Genomic DNA, 24,994 nt, shown 5'->3' with positions numbered 1-24,994 from the left:
AGAAATATTGAAATGGAGGGCTGGAAGGGACCTGGAGAGGTCATCTAGTCCTTGTCACCACATGTAGTAGGGTCAGACCAAGTATACTTAGACCGTTGCTGACAGGTGTTGGTTTAACTTGTTCTTAAACTTCCAGTAATGGGGATTCCACACCCTCCCTTGATAATTTACTCCAGAACTTAATTATCCTTATAGTTAGAAATGTTTTCATGATACCACCCTTGCAGCAGATTAAGCTTGTCCATAAATCCGTGACAAGGAGACCAGCTAATCACTGTCTTTTCTCAAAACTAAAACATACCCATTTTTTAAATCTTTCCTCATCAGTCATGTTTTTTTAAACCTTGGTATCACTTTTGTTGCTCTCCTCTGGAATAAGCATGATGCCCAAAACTGGGGACACTGTTCCAGTGCTGAGAAGAGTGGGAAAAGCTGTCTTACATACAAACACTCCAGTTAAAACACCTCAGAATATTTGCCTTTTTCGGAACTGCATCACGTTGTTGACTTGTACTGCTGAAAAGGATATGGGGGCTACAGTGGATCAGAAATTGAATACAACTGCCTAGCCCAGTTATTTGCCACTTTGTATTTATAGATTTGGATTTTTATTTCCACATATAGTACTTTGCACCTGGCTTTTTATAAGTGCACTCTCCGCTCCATTATCCAAGTCATTAATGAAAATATTGAATAGTATCAGACCCAAGACATACCCCTGCTGGATCCCAAACGTTTATCTAATTTGACAGCAAACCATTGATTATGTTCAAAGATAGTTATCTTTCAACCAGTTGTGTATCCATTTTATAGTAATTTTATTTAGTCCACATTTCCCTAGTTTGGTTATGAGAATGTCGTTGGGGACTGTCAAAAGCCTTACTGAAATTAAAATGTCACATTTACTGCTTCTCCCTTTATCCACTGGGCCAGAAACCCTGTCAGAGAAGGAAGTAGGTTGGTTTGGCATGATGTGTTCTTGACAAATCCCTGTTGGGTATTACTTATCACCCTATTATCCTGTAGGTGCTTACAAACCGATTGTTTAATAATTTTGAGAAGAAACACTACCTATATGAAATGAAGCAAGACATATTTGACAATTTATCTTCTAATTGTAATATTCAGAAGACTGTCATGCAACTGATCAGCAAAATAATTGTCAGGATATATCTAATTGTAATTGTTCATTGAGAACCAGAAAAAAAGTTTCAAAAATATGCAGCTAATACAAACACAAATGGAACCAACAACCAGAATATATAACTTAAAACCTCAAACAATCATTGTTTTATTTTTTCCATAAGAATTCATTTGGGTACAGCCTCTAGCTTATTGTATTATGTTGAGGAATATAAGTGCTGAACTTCAGAAAAAGTTTGAAGTATGTGTACTTCATATTTAAAAGTCCTATGAAAGTTGGACAGAATAATCTGAACAAAAATCCATTTTAAGATGTTTTGAGACACTGACAGGTACATCATTTGTCTTTCTGGATTTCCCTAAGAGAATTAATGCTTAGTTGTCTTTTCACTACAAAACCAAACATACACTAAGATGCAGTAACAAAAATTGCAACCAGGTGAGGATGAAAGTGGAGAAAGTAGCTGCTGTGCAACCCCAATATATCCCCAAATGTACCTTCTGCAAATTTTGTTTTAATATGCCAAATGCTATTTTAACATGGGTAACTGGTAAAGTTGTGGGGGGGGGGGGGGAACAACCTTCAAATGCAAGTCTTGGTAGTCTAATAGAGTTAACAAAACTTTAGTGATTAATTTACACTATTAGTGATTATAGGCTAATTACACATCCCATTACTATGTTGAATATAAGTATTAAAGTTGATTGAAAGGAAAATGTTTTATTAAACAAAAAGCTTAAACCATTACATAACCTTTTATTGTTTAAAAATAGTACATTACTTTTATTCCAGAAACATTCACTTTTGCCTGTTAAGTCTGAGACAAAATAAAGCAGCTATAAACGTAGTGTTCATGCAGAATGTATTCCTACCTCCTGAACTTCCAGATTATGTATTTAACTGTTATACTACAGAAAAATTGGTCTTCAAAGGTAGGAACACAAATACAATTCAGTTTTTTCTATAGTTGGGCTTTTTCATACCAGTCCTCGTTTTAGTGTAATGTGCCTTTGATACCAAATTTCACATTGTAACAGAACTTGAACACTCATGCAGTACAAAGGATATCCCTATCTGATATAGGAATGACACTTTCTAGTTTCCTTTTATTGGACCCACCACAGAAAAAGAGATGGATGCAGTAAGAAAGTTGAGGAAGGTTTCCAGCAAAAGTAGAGCATTAGTAGTCATCAGCTAGAAAAGAAAAGGAGAGTCAAGAAAAATGGAATAGACTTTGTAACAGGAAAGGTGTGTAAAGTAATTAGGCACTCAAACAAAACAAGATAAAACATTAACTCTTACTTTCAACGGTGAGAATACAGGTGCTAGCTGCTGTGCCTCTGCTGTTGACTGCTTTACACATATATTCTCCTTCATCTTCTGGGAAAGTTTCTGGTAAGTAAAGGCAGTAGGTTTCTCCTCTTTCAATGTACTGATAGTCCTCAGAGTCCTGCAACATTTCCCCTTCAAACCACCATGTGACTTCAGGTTTTGGCTCTCCTGTAATTTTAACAGTAAATCTTACTGGCTCGCTGTCTACAACTGATACGTTCTTTAGGGGTTTCTTGAACCATGGGGCTCCTGACCGAGCTTGGTTCTCTTCATCTTCATAAGTAGAACCATTTATAATACTTCCCTCTTCTTCCTCCTCCTCTTCCCTTTTCTGTGTTAAAAATAAATTGATTTAGAGAATTTCAAACACTGTTATAACATGAACAGTTTGCAATGCCTCGTAAATCTTTGGCCATATGAAAGTTAGAAAAAACTAAAATTTTGAGGAAAGGAGATGGCAACTCTCAACGCAAGCATACTGGATAATAACAGATTATGCATCAATACCACAATTTGGATACTGAACAAGAAAGGCATAATGGGAAAGTTGGGGAAGACGGAGCTTAATGTGGGGTGCAGAGGTGGAATCTGGGGAACAATATAAGAATGTATGTTGCTTCCTCCTTATTTGAGAACTGGCCAAATGTTTTAAGGAAAACATATCCACTTTCTCTACAGCATTATGTATGTATTAGAGCTATTAAACTATTAAAATAATTAATTGCTGTTAGTCATAGTTTTAATTGCACTGTTAAATAATAGAATACCAATTTAAATTATAAATATTTTTGGATATTTTTCTACATTTTCAAATATTGACTTCAATTATAACACAATACAAAGTATACACTGCTCACTTTATATTTATACAAATATTTAAACCAAAGATAGTGCAATCTACAAGTCAAAGCATGAAGAGGCATATGAATGTTTAGCACAGTGGTTCTCAGACTGTTGTACTGATGACCTCTTTCAAACAGCAAGCCTCTGAGTGATCCCCCCTTATACATTAAAAACACTTTTTTATATATATTTAACACCATTATAAATGCTGGAGGCAAAGGGGAGTTTGGGGTGGAGGCTAACAGCTCACAACTCCCTATGTAATAACCTTGTGACCCCCTGAGGGGTTCTGACTCCCAGTTTGAGAACCCCTCTTGCAGCACTGGCTACAACAGTGTTATTTTTTTACAGTGCAAATATTTGTAATCAATAATATAAAGTGAGCACTGTACACTTTGTATTGTGTTGTAATTGAAAAATATTTGAAAATGTAGAAAAACATCCAACATATTTATAATAAGTGTAAATTGGTATCCTATTATTTAACAGTGCAATTAAAACAGACTAACTGTGCTTAATTTTTTTATGAAGTTAATTTGTTTTGAGTTAATCACTTGAGTTAACTGCGATTAATTCCGTCAGACAGGAATATCTACAAATTCCAAAAGCAATTTTACTGGATATTTCAACTGTTTTGGTAAATTTTTGCAGTATCAAGACTATCATGATTCTAGTAATGTTGCTACTAACTGGAAACAAACCAGCTCTTAAAACATGCATTTCATTAATATTAGATTAACAGAAAATTCTTGGCTCTTGAACATTTCTGGAGAGGGCGTTTTGAATCCTCCATACCTTCTGTAGTGCAGCATCAATTTCCTTCTGTTCAAACTGCATACGTAGTAATTTTTGTTCCTCAATTCTTCTTTGTTCCTCTTCTTCCCTTGCCTTTGCCATTTGCTCAAATCTAGCCTTCATGTTTACTTTATGAGTAAATGGAGCCTCAGGTTTCTTGGCAGGCTTCACATCTACTTCATCATCCTTTTCAGTTTAAAGAACAAAAATTCAGTAAAGTAATAAAGTTTAGCACTTTACTTTTAATCATACTGGCAGAAGACTGTACCAATAAACAGTAAAAACGCTAGCTTAGTTGAAGGGTTCACGTTTTGCTTGTTTCTTGGGGGCAGCATGACCCAGCCAGAATGCTGTAGCAGTTAAAACCCCATAAGCACAACAGCATCTGAAGGCTGGTCTAGACTGGGATTTAGGGGTGAGATATTCACTAGGTAGCTTTACCATTATGAACCTTTAGTTGAAGCAATAATGCTTTAAAACATGCTAAATTAATTTAAAACCCAGGCTCCCTACTATAAATACACTTAAATGCTAGGTTGTCTTCACTGCAAAAAATAAATAAATAAATAAATCTTTACAATGTGATACCTATCCTGAGTTAATTTTAATAGAAACTTCTAGTGGAGATAGGGCACTAGTTACCTGTATACAATCCTACAAACTGCTGGGATTTACCTCAGCTAGTTATGTCAAACAGCAAACTATCTCTGCCTTATCTCCACATGATTTTACCGTGAGAACTATTTCTAGATAGTAGCTGAGTGGGTGGGTATTCCTACAAGTGTCAGTTTCAAGATACCTTGTACAGCACCTAGCACAAGGTTCTGGGCACTATGCCCCATATAATTAATATTTAATCATTACACTAGCTCTTGTGTATGTAAGTCAAATTTTCTGGAAGGGAGCCCGAGAAAGAAGATAGTGGCTCTCTCCCTCCCCCCCCCAAAGCTTCGCATAAATGAGCTAAATGATAACATAATAACCCAGTTGCTCTGCTGTTTCCCCTCAATAATTAGAGAGTGGTGTTCGGGATTGTGGTATACTTGTAAAATCCTATACATCAGCCTGCTATCCTGGCTCTACATAGTGATATGTGGTGCACTACAGTTTCTTTGAGCAGAGAAAGAAAGTAATAGACAAAATAGAAAAACAGGTTACAACAACCCATTAAGCCAGGGTTTCTCAAACAGGGGTCGCCACTTGTGTAGGGCAAGCCCCTGGTGGTCCGGGCCGGTTTGTTTACCTGGTCCGGACGATCGCTGCTGTGGGCCACTGGGAGCTGCTGGAAGCGGCGGCCAGTAAGTCCCTCAGCCCGCACCGTGTCTTGCAGCTCCCATTGGCCCAGAGCAGCGATCTGCGGCCAGTGGGAGCTGCGATCAGCCAAACCTGCGGATGGGGCAGGTAAACAACCTGGCCCGCCAGGGGCTTTCCCTACACAAGCGGTGACCCCTGTTTTGAGAAACCCTGCTTTAAGCACTTGTCATTTCTTGTTTGAGTAACGGGGAGGGGGAGACAATGTACTGGGTGTGGCCCTTCCCCTTTCTAGGTGGAGCTTAACCGGGAATCCTACCCAAACCCTTCTTGACTATTCCCAAGCTTCCTGTGCTTCTTGTGACCACTAACTTTTTCTATTTAAAAAAAAAAAAAAAAGCCCACCCTGCTTGTTCTAGAAAACTGGTGGGGATTTTCTTTTTCCTCTTAAGAGATTTGCTACAGCAGTCCCTACCCCAAAATGGGGGAGAAAATTCTCCCTTCTGCAAAAAGCCTTTAAGAAAAAGAGAAGCAAAAATAAGTTAAACTGTACTGTACCACTAACACAAAGAACACAACTGTCCCTTCACTACGAAGGTGCTATACTTCAGTGTTTCCTTTTTCACACTGAAAACTTGTTAGCTCTTTTTTTTAACCTGTAGCCTTCCCCGAAGTCACTTTGTACGCTGCCAATTTATTTCTAGCCTCCTCTCCAATATGACTTTCCCCTGCTGCCACCTCTTCCCAAACAGGAAGCAGGTGGGAACTGATGAGGAAGACAGGACATGATAGTAAAGAGGATTTCTGGGGTGTGCGGGGGAAGGTCTACTATCAAAAAAAGATGTCTGCCAGGTGTCAGCTCCTCTTAACTTTGGGGATTGTTTTTTCTTATTACCTGGAAATTAGCTTGTTTAGCAAGGGTTAAAAAGAAAAGACAGAAGGGAAAGGAAAATAAAACGAGAAGGGATAAGGCAAAATAGAATGTGGTGAGAAGGAAAACAATCTAGAATAATTTCTTGAGATTTGTTATTTAAAAAGACATTTTAATTTTAACAGTATCTAACTGTAATATGGACTGTCCAAGCCAGAGTCTGCTGAGGTGTTTTTATGCCACAACTTTGCAGCAGCTTCCAGAACTGCACAGCTTGGGGCCTAGTTCCAGTACCCATTATGTTAAATGAATTGGGGTTCAATTATTTAATCAAGGTAAGTGTGCGGGGGGGGGGGGAGGGAATAAAGGCACTCAAAGGAATTTGGGGGGTGTGAAAAAGACAGTACTGGAGATTGGGTTGAGGGGCTGAAGGTGAGACTCAGACCTCCTGACTTCACTAAATTCTCAAGCAACATTTCACAGTGGCTGCAAAGGGGGTAAGGGGAAGAGAAGGGACCCTCCTGGAAGCTTTGGGGCCGTGCTCTTCTTTGCCCCTCCTATCTCCTTACTGCTCCTCCGAGGGGATGGGACTGTATATCAGGGAGAGAGCTCAGGTGCCAAAGTTGGTTTTTCCTAGGAGAGAAAGAGTTCAGGAAGTTGGGCCACTACCTTATTCACAGAAGGGGAAGGGAGAATAGGACGTGGAGCAGATCCTAGACCAGGGGTGGGCAAACTTTTTAGGGCGAGGGCCACATCTGGGTGAGGAAATTGTATGCAGGGCCGGGGCAGGGGGCGTGGAGTGCGGGATGTGGAGGAAGGGACTCAGGACAAGGGATTGGGGCAGAGAAGGGGTGCAGAGTATAAGAGGGGGCTCAGGGAAGGGGGTTGGGGTACAGGAGGGGTGCGGAGTGCAGGATGGGGCTCGGCAGGGAGTTGGGGTGCAGGGTGCAGCAGGGAGCTCAGGGCAGGTGGTTGGAATGCACAGGAGTGCAGAAAGGGGCTCAGGGCAGGGAGTTGGGTGCAGGAGGGGTGCGAGGTACAGGCAGAGGGCTTAGGGCAGGAAGTTGGGGGGCGGGGGGCAGGAGGGGTTTGAGCTCCAGCCCGGTGCCGCTTACCTAAAGTGGCTCCGGGGTGGCAGTGGCGCACACCAGGGCCAGGGCAGGCTCCCTGCATGTCTGCCCTGTCCCCACGCCACTCCAGGAAGTGCTGCGGCCCCTGGGTGGGGAGGGGGGCAGAGGGCTCTGCGTGCGCACATGGAGCCCTTTGCCTCCCGGCCCAGGGGCTGCTTCTGAGAGCAGCGCCGTGCCCGCAGCACCACCAGGGGTAATCCCGCGGGCCGGATCCAAAGCCCTGAAGGGCCGGATCCGGCCCGCGGGCCATAGTTTGCCCATCCCTGTCCTAGACTGTTGGAAGTGTCAAGCTGGAAAGAGCTAATTCCTCCTCCTCCTCCTCCTTCCCCCTTTGAAAAAGTATCTGCCTAGCCTTCTTCCTATGACGGGCCCTCAAGGAAAAGATTGCTCCTGGGCCACAGGGCTCCCGCTCTCTACTCCTCAAATGGGAACCTTGAGAAACCCACGCAGGGACCCACTCCTTGAACCCACAAGTCCCTGAGCAACCTGGGCAGGGACCTCCTCCTCCCAAGCCATAACATTAAAAACCTGATTTAATAAAAACAATAAGGAAACATCTTAAGCAGGTTTTATAGAGAGAAGTGATTAAAATCTGTCACAATGTTTAAACACTTGGATGTTCTACACATCAGCCATTTGCCAGACAAATGTCAGGTCTGCAGATTGAGAAGTATAAGTGGATGGTGAGAGATGGTGTGGGGACTTAATGGATGTGGAGCCAAGCGCAAATGCATACTAAAACCTTTGCAAATATAGAGAAAACACGTTGGTGGGAAGATCGAGGCTGCTGGTTCCCTAAGGTTTGGCCAGGAGGGACCTCCTCAGATGGCCACAGCAGGGAGTAAGGGGGGATTACTATGGAGATGGAGGGAACTCTGCTGGAAGGGCAGCATTGTTCACTTTAGGATCATGAGGTGCTCTGGACAAGTTCACTCTTGCACCTCGAATGCAGCTTACTGAGGATGAAAGGACGCTAATAACCTGTTCCACATTAGCTAAACTAATGTGACAACCTTTTTAGCAATTGTTGACTGAAAATAACTTGCCTCATGAAATTTCTCTGTTTCCCTCTCTTTTATTTCCTGGTCCACTGCTCTTCTTCTAGCTCGCTCCTCTTCAATTTTTTTCTGTATTTCTTCTTCAGACAATTTACCAATTTTTTCAAACTTGCTTTTTAAGTTCTTTGCCTGAATAGAACCACTTCTTTTTAACTTTATTAGTTCTTCATATTCCCTGCTTAATTCAAAGGTTTCAGCCTCTTCTTCCTCCTGTTAAGAAATTACAACATAAGTATAAGTGTGCCTGATTTTGAAAACTGTTTTTGTGCAAAAAATGCTAAGTGTAACTAGCTACATTTTCCCTAAATCTAATGAAACCAAGGTATCAGAAGATGGTGGTAGATCTAATTCCCCAGTGCAGGAACCTTCACTTTTCATTTCTTTTAAAGTGCCAGGCATACAAGACAGGTACACATTTTTTAAAAAAAGGTAAAAATACTCCAATTATATTTGCTTCTAAACCAATTTTATTAGTTTGAAAAGGCTCTTGCCTCTTCATACAGTCCCTTCAAGTTACTGTTCTGTGAAGTCAGTCCATGTGAAGGGTGCTTTATTGATATGGCATTGCATAAGAACTAGCTAGTCCTGGAGGCAGAGTCTTTTGTCACAAAACAGCAGTGGCACTGCAAGATGCTTCATACTACGCTGCCAGTGTACTTCACTCTTCTAAGAGCAAAAGCATAATTCAGTCTCCATGTCTTGTGTTTCTGGTGAGACTGGAATCTAGTATTTTTTTGGCATAGACCCTTGCCCGCTGGGAATGAGAGACCACCAACTTATTTCACACAGGTCAATGAACTATTACCATGGGTAACAACTAGAGCTGTCAAGCGATTAAAAAAATTAATAACAATTAATTGCACTAATAGAATACTATTTATTTAAATATTTTGGATGTTTTCTACATTTTCAAATATATTTATTTCAATTACAACACAGAATACAACTTGTATAGTGCTCACTTTCTATTTATTTTTATTAAGTATTTGCACTGTAAAAAAACGAGTATTTTTCAATTCACTTAATACAAGTACTGTAGTGCAATCTCGATCATGAAAGTTGAACTTACAAATGTAGAATTACGTACAAAAAAACAGCATTGAGAAATAAAACAATGTAAAATTTTAGAGTCTACAAGTCCACTCGATCCTACTTCTTGTTCAGCCAATCTCTCAGACAAACAAATTTGTTTACATTTGCAGGAGATAATGCTGCCTGCTTCTTGTTTACAATGTGACCTGAAAGTGAGAACAGGCATTCTCATTGCAGTGTTATAGTCAGTGTCACAAGATATTTAGGTGCCAGATGCACTAAAGATTCATATGTCCATGTTTCAACCACCATTCCAGGGGACTTGCGTCCACGCTGATGACAGGTTCTGCTCGATAACAATCCAAAGTAGTACAGAGTGAGGCATGTTCATTTTCATCATCTGAGTCAGATATCACCAGCAGAAGGGTGATTTTCTTTTTTGGTGGTTTGGGTTCTGTAATTTCCACATTGGAATCTTGCTCTTTTAAGACTTCTGAAAGCATGTTCCATACCTCATCCCTCTCAGGTTTTGGAAGGTACTTCAGATTCTTAAACTTTGGGTCGAGTGCGGAAGCTGTCTTTAGAAATCTCACATTGGTACCTTCTCTGTGTTTTGTCAAATCTGCAGTGAAATCGTTCTTAAAATGAACATGTACTGGGTCATCATTGGAGACTGCTATAACATGAAATATATGGCAGAATGTGGGTAAAACAAGAGCAGGGGAAATACAATTCTCCCCCAAAGAGTTCAATCACAAACGTAATTAACTCACTGTATTTTTTAACGAACATCATCAGCATGAAAGCATGTCCTCTTGAATAGTGGCTGAAGCATGAAGGGGCATACAAATGTTTAGTATATCTGGCACATAAATACCTTGTAATGCCAACTACAACAGTGCCATGCAAATTCCTGTTCTCACTTTCAGGTGACATTGTAGGACTTTTCAGGTGACAAGAAGTCAGACCGAGTGGACTTGTAGGCTCTGAAGTTTTACATTGTTTTGGTTTTGAGTGCAGTTATGTAACAAAAAATCTACATATGTAAGTTGCATTTTCACGACAGAGATTGCACTACAGTACTTGTATGAGGTGAATTGAAAAATACTATTTATTTTATAATTTTTACAGTGTAAATATTATAAAAATATACACTTTGATTTCAATTACAATACAGAATACAATATATATGAAAACGTAGAAAAACATCCAAAATGCTTAATAAATTTCAATTGGTATTCTGTTGTTTAACAGTGTGATTAAAACTGTGATTAATCACGATGAATTTTTTAAATCATGATTAACTCAAAAAAAGATAATTGTGTGAGTTAAATGTGATTAATCCATAGCCCTAGTAACAACTTTTAGTAATTAGTGGCCTTGTAACTGGTGACCACCTAGATAGAGCAAGACTCCTACGTATCGTGCTACCCTATGCTATTCTTCACCAACAGTCTAATTTATTCTTAACAGGATCAATGCTGACTGAATGCAATATGCCATAACAAAATCTACTCTCCAAAAAATAAAAAATTTAAGTAATGCTTTAACTATTTCTTAGCACAGTGCAGATAAGTTGCACTATATGTATTTAAACTGCGTACAACCTAATAGCAAAAGGCAAACTGTGGATATTCGGACAGGAATAGACAGGATACTGGGCTAGATGGATCTTAGGTCTGACCCAGTATGGCCATTCTTATGTTCTATAGGAGGATTATAGATATGATTCTCCAAGTATTGCTGTAAGAAGTTACAAAACAGCTTTTCAGCAGAGGATATAGCGAAACCTGCAGAAGCTACTATGGAAGTAGACAGCTTTATAAGTCTAAAGGTGCTGGAGTTCTCAGTTGAGGAAGGCAAAGTGTATTAATCTGTATTCAAAGCAATTAAAAAGGGAACAAAAGTTTTCAAATGGAAAACAATCTTTTTAAGTGTTAGATATTCATTTTCCTTTTTCCATTCCCTTCTTTCTAGGCAACACTTTAAAAAAAAATACCAACAAGACTATACCTAAAATCTTCACATTTTAGAATTTTAAGCAATGATCCATTCATTTTTTGCTATCAGGGAGGTAACGCTGTAGGACACTTCATTCAATTATTTTTGAGAATACAAACCTCTCCCATTTCTTGTCTGAGCTGCTCAAATTCTTGCTTCTCCATTTCCAGTTTTTGCCTGCGCTCTTCTTCTGTGCGTCTCTTTTCTTCTTCCATTTTTTGTCTCAGTAACTCCTCAAAATTAATTTCCAGTTTACCTGGTGTAAGAGATTCTTGAGAAACTGATTTAAACATCTCTGGGGTCTCATCATCCAGTACCTATTGAAAATAATTATTTGTTGCCACTTTTGATACAATTTGTGTACTTGTGCTATATTTAGAATACAAAATTTGAGGATGTGATAATTGGACCTTTTGCTACCTCTAATTCACAGTGAAATAAGATGACACATGCTTTAATGTCGAAGACTAGACAACATTGATTCATTTGCATTTTGCGTTAGTGTGCTATCTTTCCCACTTTTAATCAATTTAACAAAGAAGTAAAATTTTGAACTTATTGAAACAAAACAAGTGTATCCTAAACTTTAAAATAAAGCTTTTTTTTCACTAAAATAATGCTTCAATAATATGGAGTGAAGGAGAGATTCCATCTGAGCAAAGGAATGGGAGCCAGGAAAGCTTCAGTTCTAATTGATCAGGCAAATTGCTTATCATCTAATTCATTTTCCCAGTTGCTAAAATAGGGTGAATAAATCATGCATAATTGTCACAGTACTGTGAAGATCATGTAAAGTTACATTCTTAGATAAACAATGCTATACAAACCATATTTATTCTCCATTTCTAAGCAAATTTTGTGTATTTGTATTCAGTTTTCTTTAATCTATGTTAACATACTGGCATGTACACAAACAACATACAAAGAATGGAGAACATGTTCTTAAACAACGGTTTGTGGGGTTTTTTGGTTATAAACTAAATTATTCTTTTACTTTAAATCCAGCGCTTTCCGCATTTTCAGAACACTTCTATGTACAGCCAGAAGTTGGGAATGGGCAACAGGGAATGGATCACTTGATGATTGCCTGTTCTGTTCATTCCCTCTGGGGCACCTGGCATTGCCTACTGTCGGAAGACAGGATACTGGGCTAGATGGACCTTTGGTCTGACCCAGTATGGCAGTTTCTGTGTTGTGTTGTTCTTAAATATTCCCTCTGATACTCTAATCTTTCAGGCATGCAGCAAAGCTTTCTTGAGGAGGGAGTGAGATGAAGTGGACAGAGTTTTATGAGCAGTCCTTTGCTTATTTTTTGTGTTTAATTTGAGATAGGCACCTATCCTGTAATCTGAGTAACTAAAGTTTACACTTCAGAAATCTGAAAGAATAATAAAACATTTAATTAAGTTTCATAAGCTGTTTTGAGGTGTGACCCAAATTAGACATAATTTTATAAAGATGGTCATACACTATGGTAGGGTGTCCCAGGTAACCTTGAACAGTGCAGGTGGTCTTTTATAATTCACCTTTCATCCTCTATTTTCTTTTCTCCCTTCCCCTCTTGCTCCTTTCCTCACCCCTTCCAAATTTCTTAGTGATGTGCATAGGGGGAAAAATTACTTAAAAGCTTTTTTTCTATGTTAGGATGGCATGAAAGGTTAAGGTTTCTGTCCAAAAAGAAAATTTGCTTGATTTTTTTGACACTAGAAATTAAAATTGTGTCTATCCTGGAAGACTTGTGATTAGAGAATTAGTGGGATTAGAGCTGATATCTAAAGAGACAAAGCTGAACACTTGTGTGGCTTTTAACACTACTTGCTTCCAAAGCCTAATGGACACCAGTGTAAGGTTGTGTGTCTTTGTTAAAGATTCCAATAGTTTTCCTTCCTTAAGGTGTGTAAGCTCACAAATAATGTCTTAGACCCAGCTCCACCAAAAATCAAAAGTTTAAAAGCAAGCAGAAACATAAATCTTGTTTTACAAAACGAACCTTTCGGCCTCATCATAAACTAAAAAAATGGATCTGCGCATTTTTTGCTTATTTTGTTAGGTAATCTTGCTAGCCACACCTGTATTCATATGGTTCTCATCACTGTAGAATCTGGTACTTTTCACTGTTGCAGGAATCACACCTCTTTTCTCTTGTTGCACTACTTTTCCCTACTTCCTCATTTTACCCCCGACCCTTTCAGGACTTCTCTTGCCCCTCCCCTATCTGCTGTTGCTGGCTGTTAAAGACATCCTTTGATACTGCCCTATGAGCAGCTCAGCTGCTCCTCCCACTCCCAGCTCTTAAATTCTCTTGCACAGGGCAAGCTTATGTCAGTTGAGATGAATTCCATCAGCACAACGTGGAGGCAAAGACCAAGCCATAAACCAACAATCTCAAAAAACTTTTATCAGTTCACTTAATGATGAATATGAACCATGACTGTATGGCACATCTGCAGGTTGAAAGAAGGTAACCACATCTAAACCAGAGAAGAAATGTGGGAGCCTTTTGCTGGCAACGCATTAGTTCATCTCTTCACCACTTCAGAAGGACTTGGGAAAGCTAAGTGAACAGAAGCTGCAAGGATGAGAAATCAGTCAATGGACTGTACATGTGCAAAAGGGAGAAGTGTGCTAATTGCAGCTCTGAAGAAGCACCCTGATTGCCAATTTAATGGAGACGCATAGACCCATGAGAAGACAATGGGCCAACTGTATCCCTGGTAAAAGCCACATGAAAAGTGGAACTGCACTAGGTATGACTTTACCCCAATGTGTTTAGCTTACCAGCTGTCCTGTTTGTATGGCTACATGAGCCCATGCCATCCTTGCCTCTTCTGTAAATACAGAACTGGGGAATATTTATATTCTGTAATCTCCATACTATGCAGTATGGTGGAGCTAAGTTTCACTGGGCCTGTAATGTGACTGATATGTGAGGAAGAATGTGTTTTGATCCCTCTGTATAAAGCGTCCTTCTACTAGTCTAATTTAATTGAAAGAAAATGAGTGATCCAAGATGAATGTTCCAGGCTGAAGGTGACTAACTTGATGGTGACAAAAGCTTTAAAATAATGCCTTTTTTTTTTTAAAAAAAACTAAAATAATGCTTCAATAATATGGGGTGAAGGAGAAATTCCATCTGAGCAAAGGAATGGGAGCCAGCTGTTAGGGAAGAATGTGGAACAAGATCTGCAGGAGAACGTATGAAACCTATTAGGAAAAGACAGCTTAACCTATCAAGACCTAAATTTTAGTTTCTGTTTCTCCTAAAGAGTTGATGACTACACAAATATTTAAAATACTATAAGGAGTCTCTGTCCCTCCTGCACTGCTGCTTTAGGTTTTTTTAAATGTCATCTCCTCTTCCTGGGGAATCTTGAATTCAGGCCAGGAAGATGAGAGGAAAAAACTTTCAAACTCTCTGAGATAATTTTTAGGAACTTTGACTTTATGTATTCTGTTAATTTAGGATTCTAAACATCTTAAATGTCTTTGGTTATTGCTATGCAGACATGTCATCTATGTTATATCTTATGGAATTAACTTAATTTACTAAAGGTGAGGGGGTTTTGTTATTTTGTAATTGTTCATACTCATACTGAAAAAAAACAACCTTAAGGTACATCTAGTTTCCAAGTTAATTTTAAACTATCAGAAAAATATTTGGGGGAGCGGGGCTGAGAGAGAGGGAGATAGCAATTTTCAGATCCTCCCTCCTACTGCCAAACATGTAATATTGATATTACTGTAATAGTGACACCTGCTTGTCCCATGGGAAGGAAGTTTTGATGACCTCATTGCTATTGCTGGAGCTAGTAAAAGAGCAGGAACTGTAGGTGAACACCAAGTTTTCTTTGCAAAAGCAACACACACTGTTCTAGCTTGTTTTACAATAGAGAAGAGATTTTACAAAGCAGTGGCTGCAACCACCCGACTTTTCTTAAAAATCATGACAGCATTTTGTAGCCCTACTCATAGTTCATCTATTGTATCTGCTGGTTTAACTTCTCATTTTTGTCCCTTCCTAGAGCTGTGGACAGATCACAGGCCCTGTCTACACTACTGCTGAAGCAGGAGTACCACATAGTTTCTAAACCAGGATTTTCCTAACATTTCCTCTGATTGTCTTATGATGATGGTAGGGCCCTGGTCTATCACACAGTTTTCATCCCTGTTTATGCTAGGAGAAGTGTTAATACTACAATTGCTAACAAAACGTTGTTCTTGCCAAAGCTATTAATGCTAATGGTCATGGCCTAATTCACTGAGATGTTGCTTTGAATTCTGAATGAAACAATTTGCATTGTTTGTGTCCGACAAGTATTTCTCATTAAGCCTGAATTTGAGAACATGAAATTCTCATGCTGGACCAGACCAGTTTTACATCTCTTCCAGTACCTTGTTCCCCACAATGGCCCAACAGCAACTGCTTCAGAAGAAGATGTAAGATACTCCATATGAAGCATATTCTAGAATATGCTGCTCACACAGAACTTTGTTCCTAACCTCAGTCAGAGGTTGCTTATGCCAAGAAGTACGAAAGCGTATATCCCTTCTGAAGCTCTGGGTTACAATTTTTGTAATCTTTTACAATAACTCTGGATATCTTTATCTGTACAAAAGTCCAATATTGTCTAGTTTAAAAAAAAAAACCACACAATTTTCCAGTGACTTAATTGGAACTAAGCCTCCTGTACTGCCCTCCACAGAGGAGCAGCATGAAGAAAATTTCCTGGGTAAAAACTAAATACACTTGACATTTGAGTGTCATTCTACATTAGAGTAATTTCTTTTTTTTTTTTAAATGGGGATCTATGATTGCTCAATATTGTCCAGATCAAAGTTGGCTAATTTTTCTCCCCCATTTTTAAATTAAACTAACTTGCAGCATCATAATCTCAACCTCATTTGTTAATTTTGTTTTTTGTTTTGTTTCCTGGCTTGTGAATCATCATACTAAAAAGATTATGCAAGCCAAGTTCTGTCCCGAGTTGTTCATTGAGGTGCCATAGATATTAACCAAGTTCTGCCCTCGTTTATTTTCCTAATTAAAGAGAGACATTGATGGATTTCAAGGGAGCATATTTGTTTTCAGCCAGTTGGATCATGACTTGAAAATGGCAGCATGTAGGAGAGAAATTCCCCAGGAAAAGAAATAATTTTTCATTATGTTGATTCTTTGGTTCTCTTTTAAGTTTTCAAATACAGTGTAATACTGGTTACAAGCAGTAACTTTTGATGTAATTTTAAATGATTAGGAATGTTTCCTAGGGCAAGCTACTAACTTGAGTTTAACTACCCAGATGGTCCATTCTCTGATAACTTGTTGGGTTAATGAAGCAGCTGAAACGTATGCTACTGAATAGGCAGATATGATCTAATGCCATATCCAGAAGTGCATCCTACTGGCAGAATTCAGATCTGAAAAATCTCTTAAATGCTAAGCAAAATGTCTTACCATACTCTTCCTTGCTTCAGCAAATGCCCTTTTCTCCTCTTCTATGCGTCTTCTGGCTTCTTCTTCTGCTTTCCTCTTTTCTTCCTCTCTCCTCTGTCTTTCTAACTCCTCAAAGCTGAGTTTGAGTTTACCAGGACGGAATTCTTTAATAGAATTTTCATTTTCTTTATCGTCTTCCTCTTCATTTGCCTTTTAAAAAAAAATTTAAAAATGTTTTTACCCTTTTTGGGCCAGTGGGAAGAAAGAAAAGCTCCCTCTAGGAAATGTAAAAACTGCAATCTATCTCAAAGCCCACACACCGAATACTTTAAAGTTTTAGATACTTAGGCACAATCTGGATAACTTTTTGAATTCTCTCTGAGGAACAGTTTAACCCTACACGCTTATAAATCAAGAACAATACTACACAAGCAGGGGGTGAACTAAATAGCCAAAGTCATCTTTGATGTATACTCTTAAGGGCTAGATCATTTTGACATACCCCCTTTGAGGCCTGTTTAGGTAACGATCCTGAAAATCTGAGTAATAAAACATCTCTCTGAATCTTGAATTATGCTGTTAGGTTCCTTTACAGATATGTGAAATTAATAGACCTTTCATTTGTAGTAGAAATACTATGTAAATTCATTGGACTGTAGTCTCTCTATTTGCATGTGAAGTGCTTTCCCTCAGTTCTGATTTGTTACAAAATAATATAGTAGCGGACTGTGAATTTTTATAAATAAACTACTACAATATATTAGCATTTTATTTTTGACCCAAATTGACAATGGTGCTTCTGTTCCTCCTCCAGAAAATGAAACTTCACTGATGAATGGAAATGAGGTGCTTCATTGTTGCCCTTCTCCATTAGACACAGTCTGCAAGGAGAAGGCTGGGATTTGCAAACTCCAACTAAGAATGAAAACAAGCAACTAAGAATGAATATTCCTTCAACTGCTGTATGTCTACAGAGAGAATGAATCCAGGAGCTATGATGGCATCACTGTTCAAGTTTGCTGAACATTCTAAGCATCATGGCATTGAGCTGTTGCTCACAGAGTTGAGAAAATTATAGGACATCAGCTTTTCAGAATGATTAAATTACTGAATATCTATGGAAAGGGGGAAAATGGAAGGAAATAACTGAATTATCCCCTTTAGAAAACTCTGCAAAGGTACAACCAACAAAGGCAAGTGATTGGGAGGAAAATGGTAATTTATAACCAACTAAAGTGGGGTGTGTAGAAAGGGAAACACAATAAGAGCTTTTTAAAAAAAAAAAATTGCAAATGTCACTTTTATACTAAAACTATGTATTTCAGAATGTGGGTGAAGGGGTGGAACAAAGTATTGTTTAGGATAAGCACGGTGGCTTTCTAAATGAAGAATACAGTATAACGTTGGAGAGCTGTGGTGTACAGGGTTATTAGTAAGAGGAAAGGTTAAGCACCTGGAAAACAGAGCTGGACCTAAGCTATAGAATTTGGATTCAAGATCAGATATGGATTTTGACCCCATGCTCACACTCACAAGTTCGGAGGCATTCTGATGCTGGGCTCCAACAATTTGGTTTTGGAAATTTTCAGGCTTTCAATTTTCTCAGTGTCTGTTTCCACAATTTTGTGCTGAATTAGGATCTTTAAAAATTGTTACTATACAAACACCACATCAAGTGCAAGATGGTTACAATCTGCCCAGGAACAGTCTAGTATAATCAAGCTGTTTTTAGTTACCAAAAGTGTGTGGTCTATTAAATTCCTAGAAATAAAATCTTGCATGGTGCACTGAAATAAAAACCCCATTCACAAGTGCAAATACTGGTGTGTACCTTCTGTGTGGGAGAACAATGGCATAAATAGTCATCTGAATGCACAGAAGTAAAATCTATGTTTAAATACAGAATTTTCTAAAGGTGGTCTCATTTTGTTGCAAATTATTAAGAAAATGTAGTTAAACTATCTAACGTACCTGATGAGAATACTCAAACAATTGTTATTGCTATAGACCAGAGCCTAATTTATACAGAGGTCTACTGAATCTTAGATAAACCTAGCTTACAAAAATCTTTAGGGCAAAGGCTATATTATGGAGACATATCAGGCGGGAGTTGAGGGGAGAGAGAACAGGATTTTTTTTTTTTATTTCTGACAACATATTAGGCTAAATCTCTCCAAGGCTTAATCTAGAGTGTATTATTTAAACCCCCTATAAAGAAAAGGAGTGATCCAACCTTCCCCTCCCCTCCTCTCTCTCCTACTCCAGAGAGAAATCCTCAGTGATGAATATAAACATGGTAGGTAAACAAAAGAGATTAATAGCTCCAGACAATTGCCATGGAATGCTTTAATGTGTGAAAATACTGGTTATTCCAATGCTCAAAGTATCACTGAAACTAGACAAAGTGTAGATAACACCAAATTTGTTAAATAATGTTTAGCATGTGACTGAAAACACTAGAAGGATGCTGATACCCACAAATGTGGTAAATTCATCTGGAGTAGTTTAAGTTCAATCAATATTTAATTAATTGAAAACTAAGAACTGGAGTCAATTTAAGAACAGGATAAAATCTGTTCATACTTTTATACAATTGCTTCACTTCCAAAAAGATGAAAACATACTGACACATGGAACTGGAGTATCCTATGATGCATACATTTTGTAAGAATGAATATGACTGATAGCATGTTTTTAAGAAAAGGAAGCTTCACTCATACCAGTGGCTTGTTTAACTGACTATGCCAAGACTTAAATGAATCACTATCTAGAACAGTGATTTTCAAAGTTCGGGTCACGACCCAGTACTGGGTCACAGAATGCAAGGCACTGGGTCGCTTTGCTCAGCACCCAGGAACCCTGGCAGCCGGCCAGTAAAAACTAGTAGTCCCTACCTCTTCTGACACCGCACTGTGCCCCAGAAGTGGCCAGCAGGTCCGGCTCGTAGGCAGTGGGCCACGGAGGTTCTGTGCGCTGCCCTTGCACTGAGCACTGGCTCTATACTCCCATTGGCCAGTTCCCAGCCAATGGGAGCTGGGGGGCGGTGCCTGTGAGCGAGAGCCACACAGAGCTGCTTGTGTGCCTCCGCCTAGGAACCAGACCTTCTGGACGCTTCCGGGGCACAACGCAGTTCGCAGTGCCAGGATAGGCAGGAAGCCTGCCTCTACACCCCATCTGCGCTGCTGACTAGGAGCCACAGGATGTAAGTGCGCACCCAACCCCCCTTCCCCAGCCCTGAGCCCGCCTCCCACACCCTGAATCCTCATTCCTGGCCCCACTCCACAGCCCTCACCCCCACACCCCATCCGTTTGGTCACGGGCATCAACAACTTTCTTCCACCGGTTCACCAGAAAAAAAGTTTGAAAACTACTGATCTAGAACAGTATCTAGGGCAGAAAGTATTTTTGAAACTGATGATGCTGTCAGGTCTCAATCTCAACTGTTAAAAAATGAGAATAATGAGGTTAACAGTTTGAAACAATTCAGATGTAAAAAAACCCCTCAGATACATGAAGGAATGTAGTGTATTTTCTACACAAATAAGCATCCATAACTAGAAATGAATAATGCATCCATTTACCATTTGTTGTCTAGCTTCTTCAAAGGCACGTTTTTCCTCTTCCAAACGTTGTCTTGCCTCCTCCTCTGCTTGCCTTCTTTGATTTTCTTGTCTTTGTCTTTCCAGTTCTTCAAATGTTAATTTCAGTTTCCCAGGAGAAAGAGGTTCATTTGTTTCACTGTCTTCATCTTCATCCTGGATAACAAAAATGAAAGTTAAATACAGTTTAAATATCAAACCTGTGTTTCCCAAGTATTTCTCGTGATTTGTTTACCATGACAAATGAAAGACACTTGGCTTCCTTGAGGGATCGTTTTTGTTCCTCATATCTTATGCTCTTTTCTTCTTGCTTTCTTTTTTCTTCTTGTTCTCTCTCATTTCCTGGGTCTTCACATTTTATTTTAATCTTTCCAGGTGTTTTGTTAGGTTTGACAGGCACTACTGTCACCAGCAGCGAATCATCACCTTCCTGTTGTTAATAATAAATTTGTTTCCATAAATATTGACTTTTTGGAGTAGTCTTTCCACATGCAGCTGCCACTGTTACCTGTGCTTCTCAAAACTGCCAACATAGTTATACTGAGACCAAAAGTAGGGACCAGAGCAAAACTCATTTTCCAGTGCTACTGACAGCCATTAGTTTTCTTCTGACAACAGAAGAGCATCAAGAGAATTTTATTTTAAATTGAAATGCGACTGGTTGGTAGCAAGCGTTCCTAGAACTTGTACAGTATCTTCATTGACAGTTGAACTTATCTACAATACTCATGGCTGATTGGAAAAAAGCTGCTGAAATTTTGCAGACATAATTGTAAATGCATCTCAGTTTTAAGGTGCTATACTCCATTTGGAAACAAGCTAACAGGGAATTTGCTTCCACACACTCTCTTTCTCCATAAACAAATATGTGGTTTAAAAAATAGTATGTGAAGTAACTGCCAGTCCCTTCAGTCTTACTGGGGCAGAAGTCTGGGATCTATTACATCTATGTGCATGTTCAAGCTCCATGATATCTAGGACTGAGTCCTTAGTAATTTTTTTAAGTGACAGAAGTTGTGCAGCATTTCAAAATGTCTGATTAGAGCAACACTGACAACTCAAACATTTACAGACTTCTTTTGTATATAAAATGTATTGCTGTCTCGAGTGAATTTGAGCTATTGTCCAATACAAATTCATGTGCAAAAATATCTTCTATGATGTGGATTTACACAAAATATCACCATTAAAGAGACTGTCTAGTAATTTAGACCCAAAATTTAGATTTAAAAAAACAAACAAACAAAAAAAAAACCTTCAGTAGAAGTGTGATGATTACACTTTGTTTTGACACCTTAGTGAAAAATGGGTTTTTGGTGTCTAGCTTTTTTAAAAATTAAACATCCTCTTACAATGCTGGAACCTCATAGACAACAACATTGTGCTAGCATATGTAAACCAGTGTGTTAAACTGACCAAACAAACCAGTTTAGCTACATTTTCCAAACTGAAGTGCAATATGTAAATCAAAACATCGTTAAAGTGATTATATACATTCTTTTTTTTTAAAACGAATCTAAAAATCTTGATTGTACAGTAACGTTAAAAAAAAAAAAAGGCTTGACACTATTCCTGTTTAATTTCAAGATTAAAAAAGGCAAAGAGCTTTTAAGGTTAGATTTTCAAAGCCACTCGTGCATTTAGAGGCCCATGTCCTGTGAGCATCGGAGTCCTTTACATGGCTTTGAAAATGTAAGCCTTAGTTATTTTTTTTATTCTGACTTTAATGGTTGGTAAGTCATTCACCTTTAAACTTGTTTTAAAGCTAGAATAAATTGGCCTCATAGATAGATAGCCACAAAATATATTGCCAAGATATTTTTCTCAGGCTTTTTTAGTCTTGTTACAGAATTTCAGTGAAAAATTAAGTGTATTGTTTATTTATCCAACCCCTATTAAAATAATAAAGCAGTGAATAAAAAATTAGGTGAATGTTTCTTTGAGGGGAAAAAAAAAGTCCAATTACCTCTGCTGCTGATTCAGTTCCTGTATTGTTTATGTCATCAATCTATTAAATGAGAATTTCACATAATTATGTTACTTTTGTTCTTTGCCTTAGATTTTCAAATATAAAATGGAAAATTAACTTGTGCATCAGTGATTATATGTATGTTGCATTTAAGTTTATGTATCTTTGGGGTGGGAGGGAAAGAGGGATACCATTCTGAATACTTTTTGATAGCTATGAGTTTAACCTGACATTAAATTTTAATGCCTAGGTTGTATGTCATGTTTTAACATACAGCAGTATTAATGTTGGAACAGTTCTTGAGGCTTACTAGATAAAGCTTACTTTACTAGCTATGTAATCCTGGAAACAGAATTGAAAGCCTGGGTATAGCATAGTAATTTTATTTAGCATCTTAGTGATAAACTAGTAAATACAGTGTAGATAAAGATTTGTTTCCACATGCATTCCATAATTGTGCAAGAGAAGCTAAAGAAAATCTCATCTAATTTCATATCGAAGTGACCTTGTCCTTCCCTTGAGACTGAGCATAGGGAGAAAGCCCTCTTTCCTATATTCATATTCTTGACATTCGCTTCTATATATTTTTACTGTCTGAAATTAGTATAACTTCCTTCCAGAGTACAAATTTACATACCGTACTCCTACTTTTCAAAGTAAATAAACTCTAGAACAGGTACTGAAAGAGATTGAGCTAAACTTTCAGCAGAATGCTCACAACTTAGTAATGTTACTCCCAGTAGGAGTAGTTAATGAGTAGTTAAATCTTTGTTGGACATTTATCCCTAATAAGAGTTCTCTTTCCTCTTCTGTGTGGAGGAAAAAGATTTAGTGCTAATATTTTTGGTTAAGCAAACCATTTGTTCATGGACCTGGACTATGACATTTAGACTCTTACTCGCACAGATAATTGCTTCCGTGAAAGAACTTCAGAATGAGGGGACACTCCAATTTAGAGTTCAAAAAGATAAAATTAGGCTTGTAGGCATTGGCAAGAATTGAAGCTACTCGTTTATATACACCGCTACCTCGATATAACGCCGCTGATATAACACAAACTTGGATATAACATGGTAAAGCAGTGCTCTGGGGGGGGAAGGGGCAGGGTTGCGCACTCTGGTGGATCAAAGCAAGTTCAATATAACACGGTTTCACCTATAACGCGGTAAGATTTTTTGGCTCCCAAGGACAGCGTTGTATTGAGGTAGACGTGTATTTCAGAGTAGCAGCCGTGTTAGTCTGAATCCCCAAAAAGAACAGGAGTACTTGTGGCACCTTAGAGACTAACAAATTTATTTGAGCATAAGCTTTCGTGGGCTACAGCCCACTTCATCGGATGCATAGACTGGAACATATAGCAAGAAGATATTTATACATACAGAGAACATGAAAAGGTGGAAGTAGCCATACCAACTGTAAGAGTCCAATCAATTGAGATGAGCTATCAGCAGCAGGAGGGAGGGAAAAAAACCCACAACTTTTTCTGTATGTATAAATATCTTCTTGCTATATGTTTCAGTCTATGCATCTGATGAAGTGGGCTGTGGCCCATGAAAGCTTATGCTCAAATAAATTTGTTAGTCTCTAAGGTACTGATTGAAACATCACTTTTAAGTAGTCTTTAGTGGACAATTTGTCTACAACTGTGCTTCTTACAAACACCTATTTTCAGTAATAAACTTGAGCATAAATCAGCATCTCTTGTCTAAAATGTGTGTATGTAACAACAAATGTTTTAAAATTTACTTAGTCAACTTAACCTTGAATCACTTCCAATCATATGAAACCAAAATCTGTGTTTGGTTCATTCCCTCTCCCACTTTCTATTCATCTTTTTCATCAATGCTAGTAACTCAAGCTCAGTGTTTGACAAGAGCGATAACCCTCCACACACCCTAAAAACTCCCCCACCACACTCATCATTTCCCCCCTAGACTACAGTCCATTCACATACTTTCAAGAAACTAAGACCAAATCCTCTTGCTGAACTCTTAGTCAGCCTTTTTTATTTTGTATCATTTTTTTTCTATTTCTTAATATTCAGAACAAGATAAATATACCTCCTGGGCTTTTTTTGCCAGTTCTCTCTGAATTTTCTTTTTCTCAATCATATCTTGTTCAATTCTGCGCTTTCTTTCCTCCTCCATTCTTTTTCTTTCTTCTTCTTGTCTCTGCTTCTCCATTTCTGCAAACTTGCCTTTAACAGTTCCTATGAACGTGCAATACAAAACTCAATAATTTGATCTAAATCTTCAACTGTCAAATTACATGGACTTTTAAACTGAGTCTCTTACCTGTCAGCTTTGGAACATATGCTTTTTCTATTTTAGAAGACTTTGTTTCTTCTTCTTCATCAGAAGCAAGCAGTTCTTTCATCTAGTTGATTAAAAAGAGAAACTAGAATTGAACTGTCTTTAAGCATTTGAAGACAAAATTTCAATATTATCATATAAAGGGTTCAAAAATAGTTTATCTACTAGATGTTGAGTCCACTTTGAATTACAATGAAAAGTTCCAAAAATATTTTTAATTATTATG

General features: G+C 38.3%; 2 protein-coding genes across 14 annotated transcripts in view; one reads left to right on the top strand and one right to left on the bottom strand.

The window, feature by feature from the left end:
• The window catches only part of FUBP1 (far upstream element binding protein 1), a 55,113-nt gene extending 36,407 nt beyond the window's left edge, over nucleotides 1–18,706 (top strand). For 3 of the 6 annotated variants that reach the window (XR_006581479.1, XR_006581477.1, XR_006581473.1), the window contains 2 exons: nucleotides 15,480–15,589; nucleotides 17,703–18,706. Coding sequence is in view for 1 of the 6 variants with exons in the window: in XM_045026379.1 (XP_044882314.1) it covers nucleotides 17,703–17,720 (18 nt within the window). In the remaining 5 variants the exon portion in view is untranslated. The remainder of the gene's footprint in view (nucleotides 1–15,479; nucleotides 15,590–17,702) is intronic. The other 3 variants (XM_045026379.1, XR_006581478.1, XR_006581474.1) reach the window with 1 other exon arrangement.
• The window catches only part of NEXN (nexilin F-actin binding protein), a 55,407-nt gene that overhangs the window by 11,449 nt on the left and 18,964 nt on the right, over nucleotides 1–24,994 (bottom strand). For 2 of the 8 annotated variants that reach the window (XM_045026389.1, XM_045026388.1), the window contains exons 3-12: nucleotides 24,751–24,832; nucleotides 24,517–24,665; nucleotides 22,454–22,495; nucleotides 20,723–20,917; nucleotides 20,470–20,643; nucleotides 16,910–17,098; nucleotides 11,577–11,774; nucleotides 8,413–8,634; nucleotides 4,115–4,300; nucleotides 2,447–2,807 (exon numbers count right to left, since the gene is read on the bottom strand). In XM_045026389.1, coding sequence (XP_044882324.1) covers nucleotides 2,447–2,807; nucleotides 4,115–4,300; nucleotides 8,413–8,634; nucleotides 11,577–11,774; nucleotides 16,910–17,098; nucleotides 20,470–20,643; nucleotides 20,723–20,917; nucleotides 22,454–22,495; nucleotides 24,517–24,665; nucleotides 24,751–24,832 — 1,798 coding nt within the window. Of the gene's footprint in view, nucleotides 1–1,838; nucleotides 2,808–4,114; nucleotides 4,301–8,412; nucleotides 8,635–11,576; nucleotides 11,775–16,909; nucleotides 17,099–20,469; nucleotides 20,644–20,722; nucleotides 20,918–22,453; nucleotides 22,496–24,516; nucleotides 24,666–24,750; nucleotides 24,833–24,994 lie in introns of those variants that run through there. The other 6 variants (XM_045026391.1, XM_045026395.1, XM_045026390.1 and 3 more) reach the window with 5 other exon arrangements.

This window comes from Mauremys mutica, chromosome 8 (genome assembly GCF_020497125.1).
Source record: "Mauremys mutica isolate MM-2020 ecotype Southern chromosome 8, ASM2049712v1, whole genome shotgun sequence".
In the NCBI taxonomy this organism is placed as follows: Eukaryota; Metazoa; Chordata; order Testudines; family Geoemydidae; genus Mauremys; species Mauremys mutica.
Note: the sequence above shows the minus strand (reverse complement) of the source record. Positions and strands in the feature narration are given on the sequence as shown.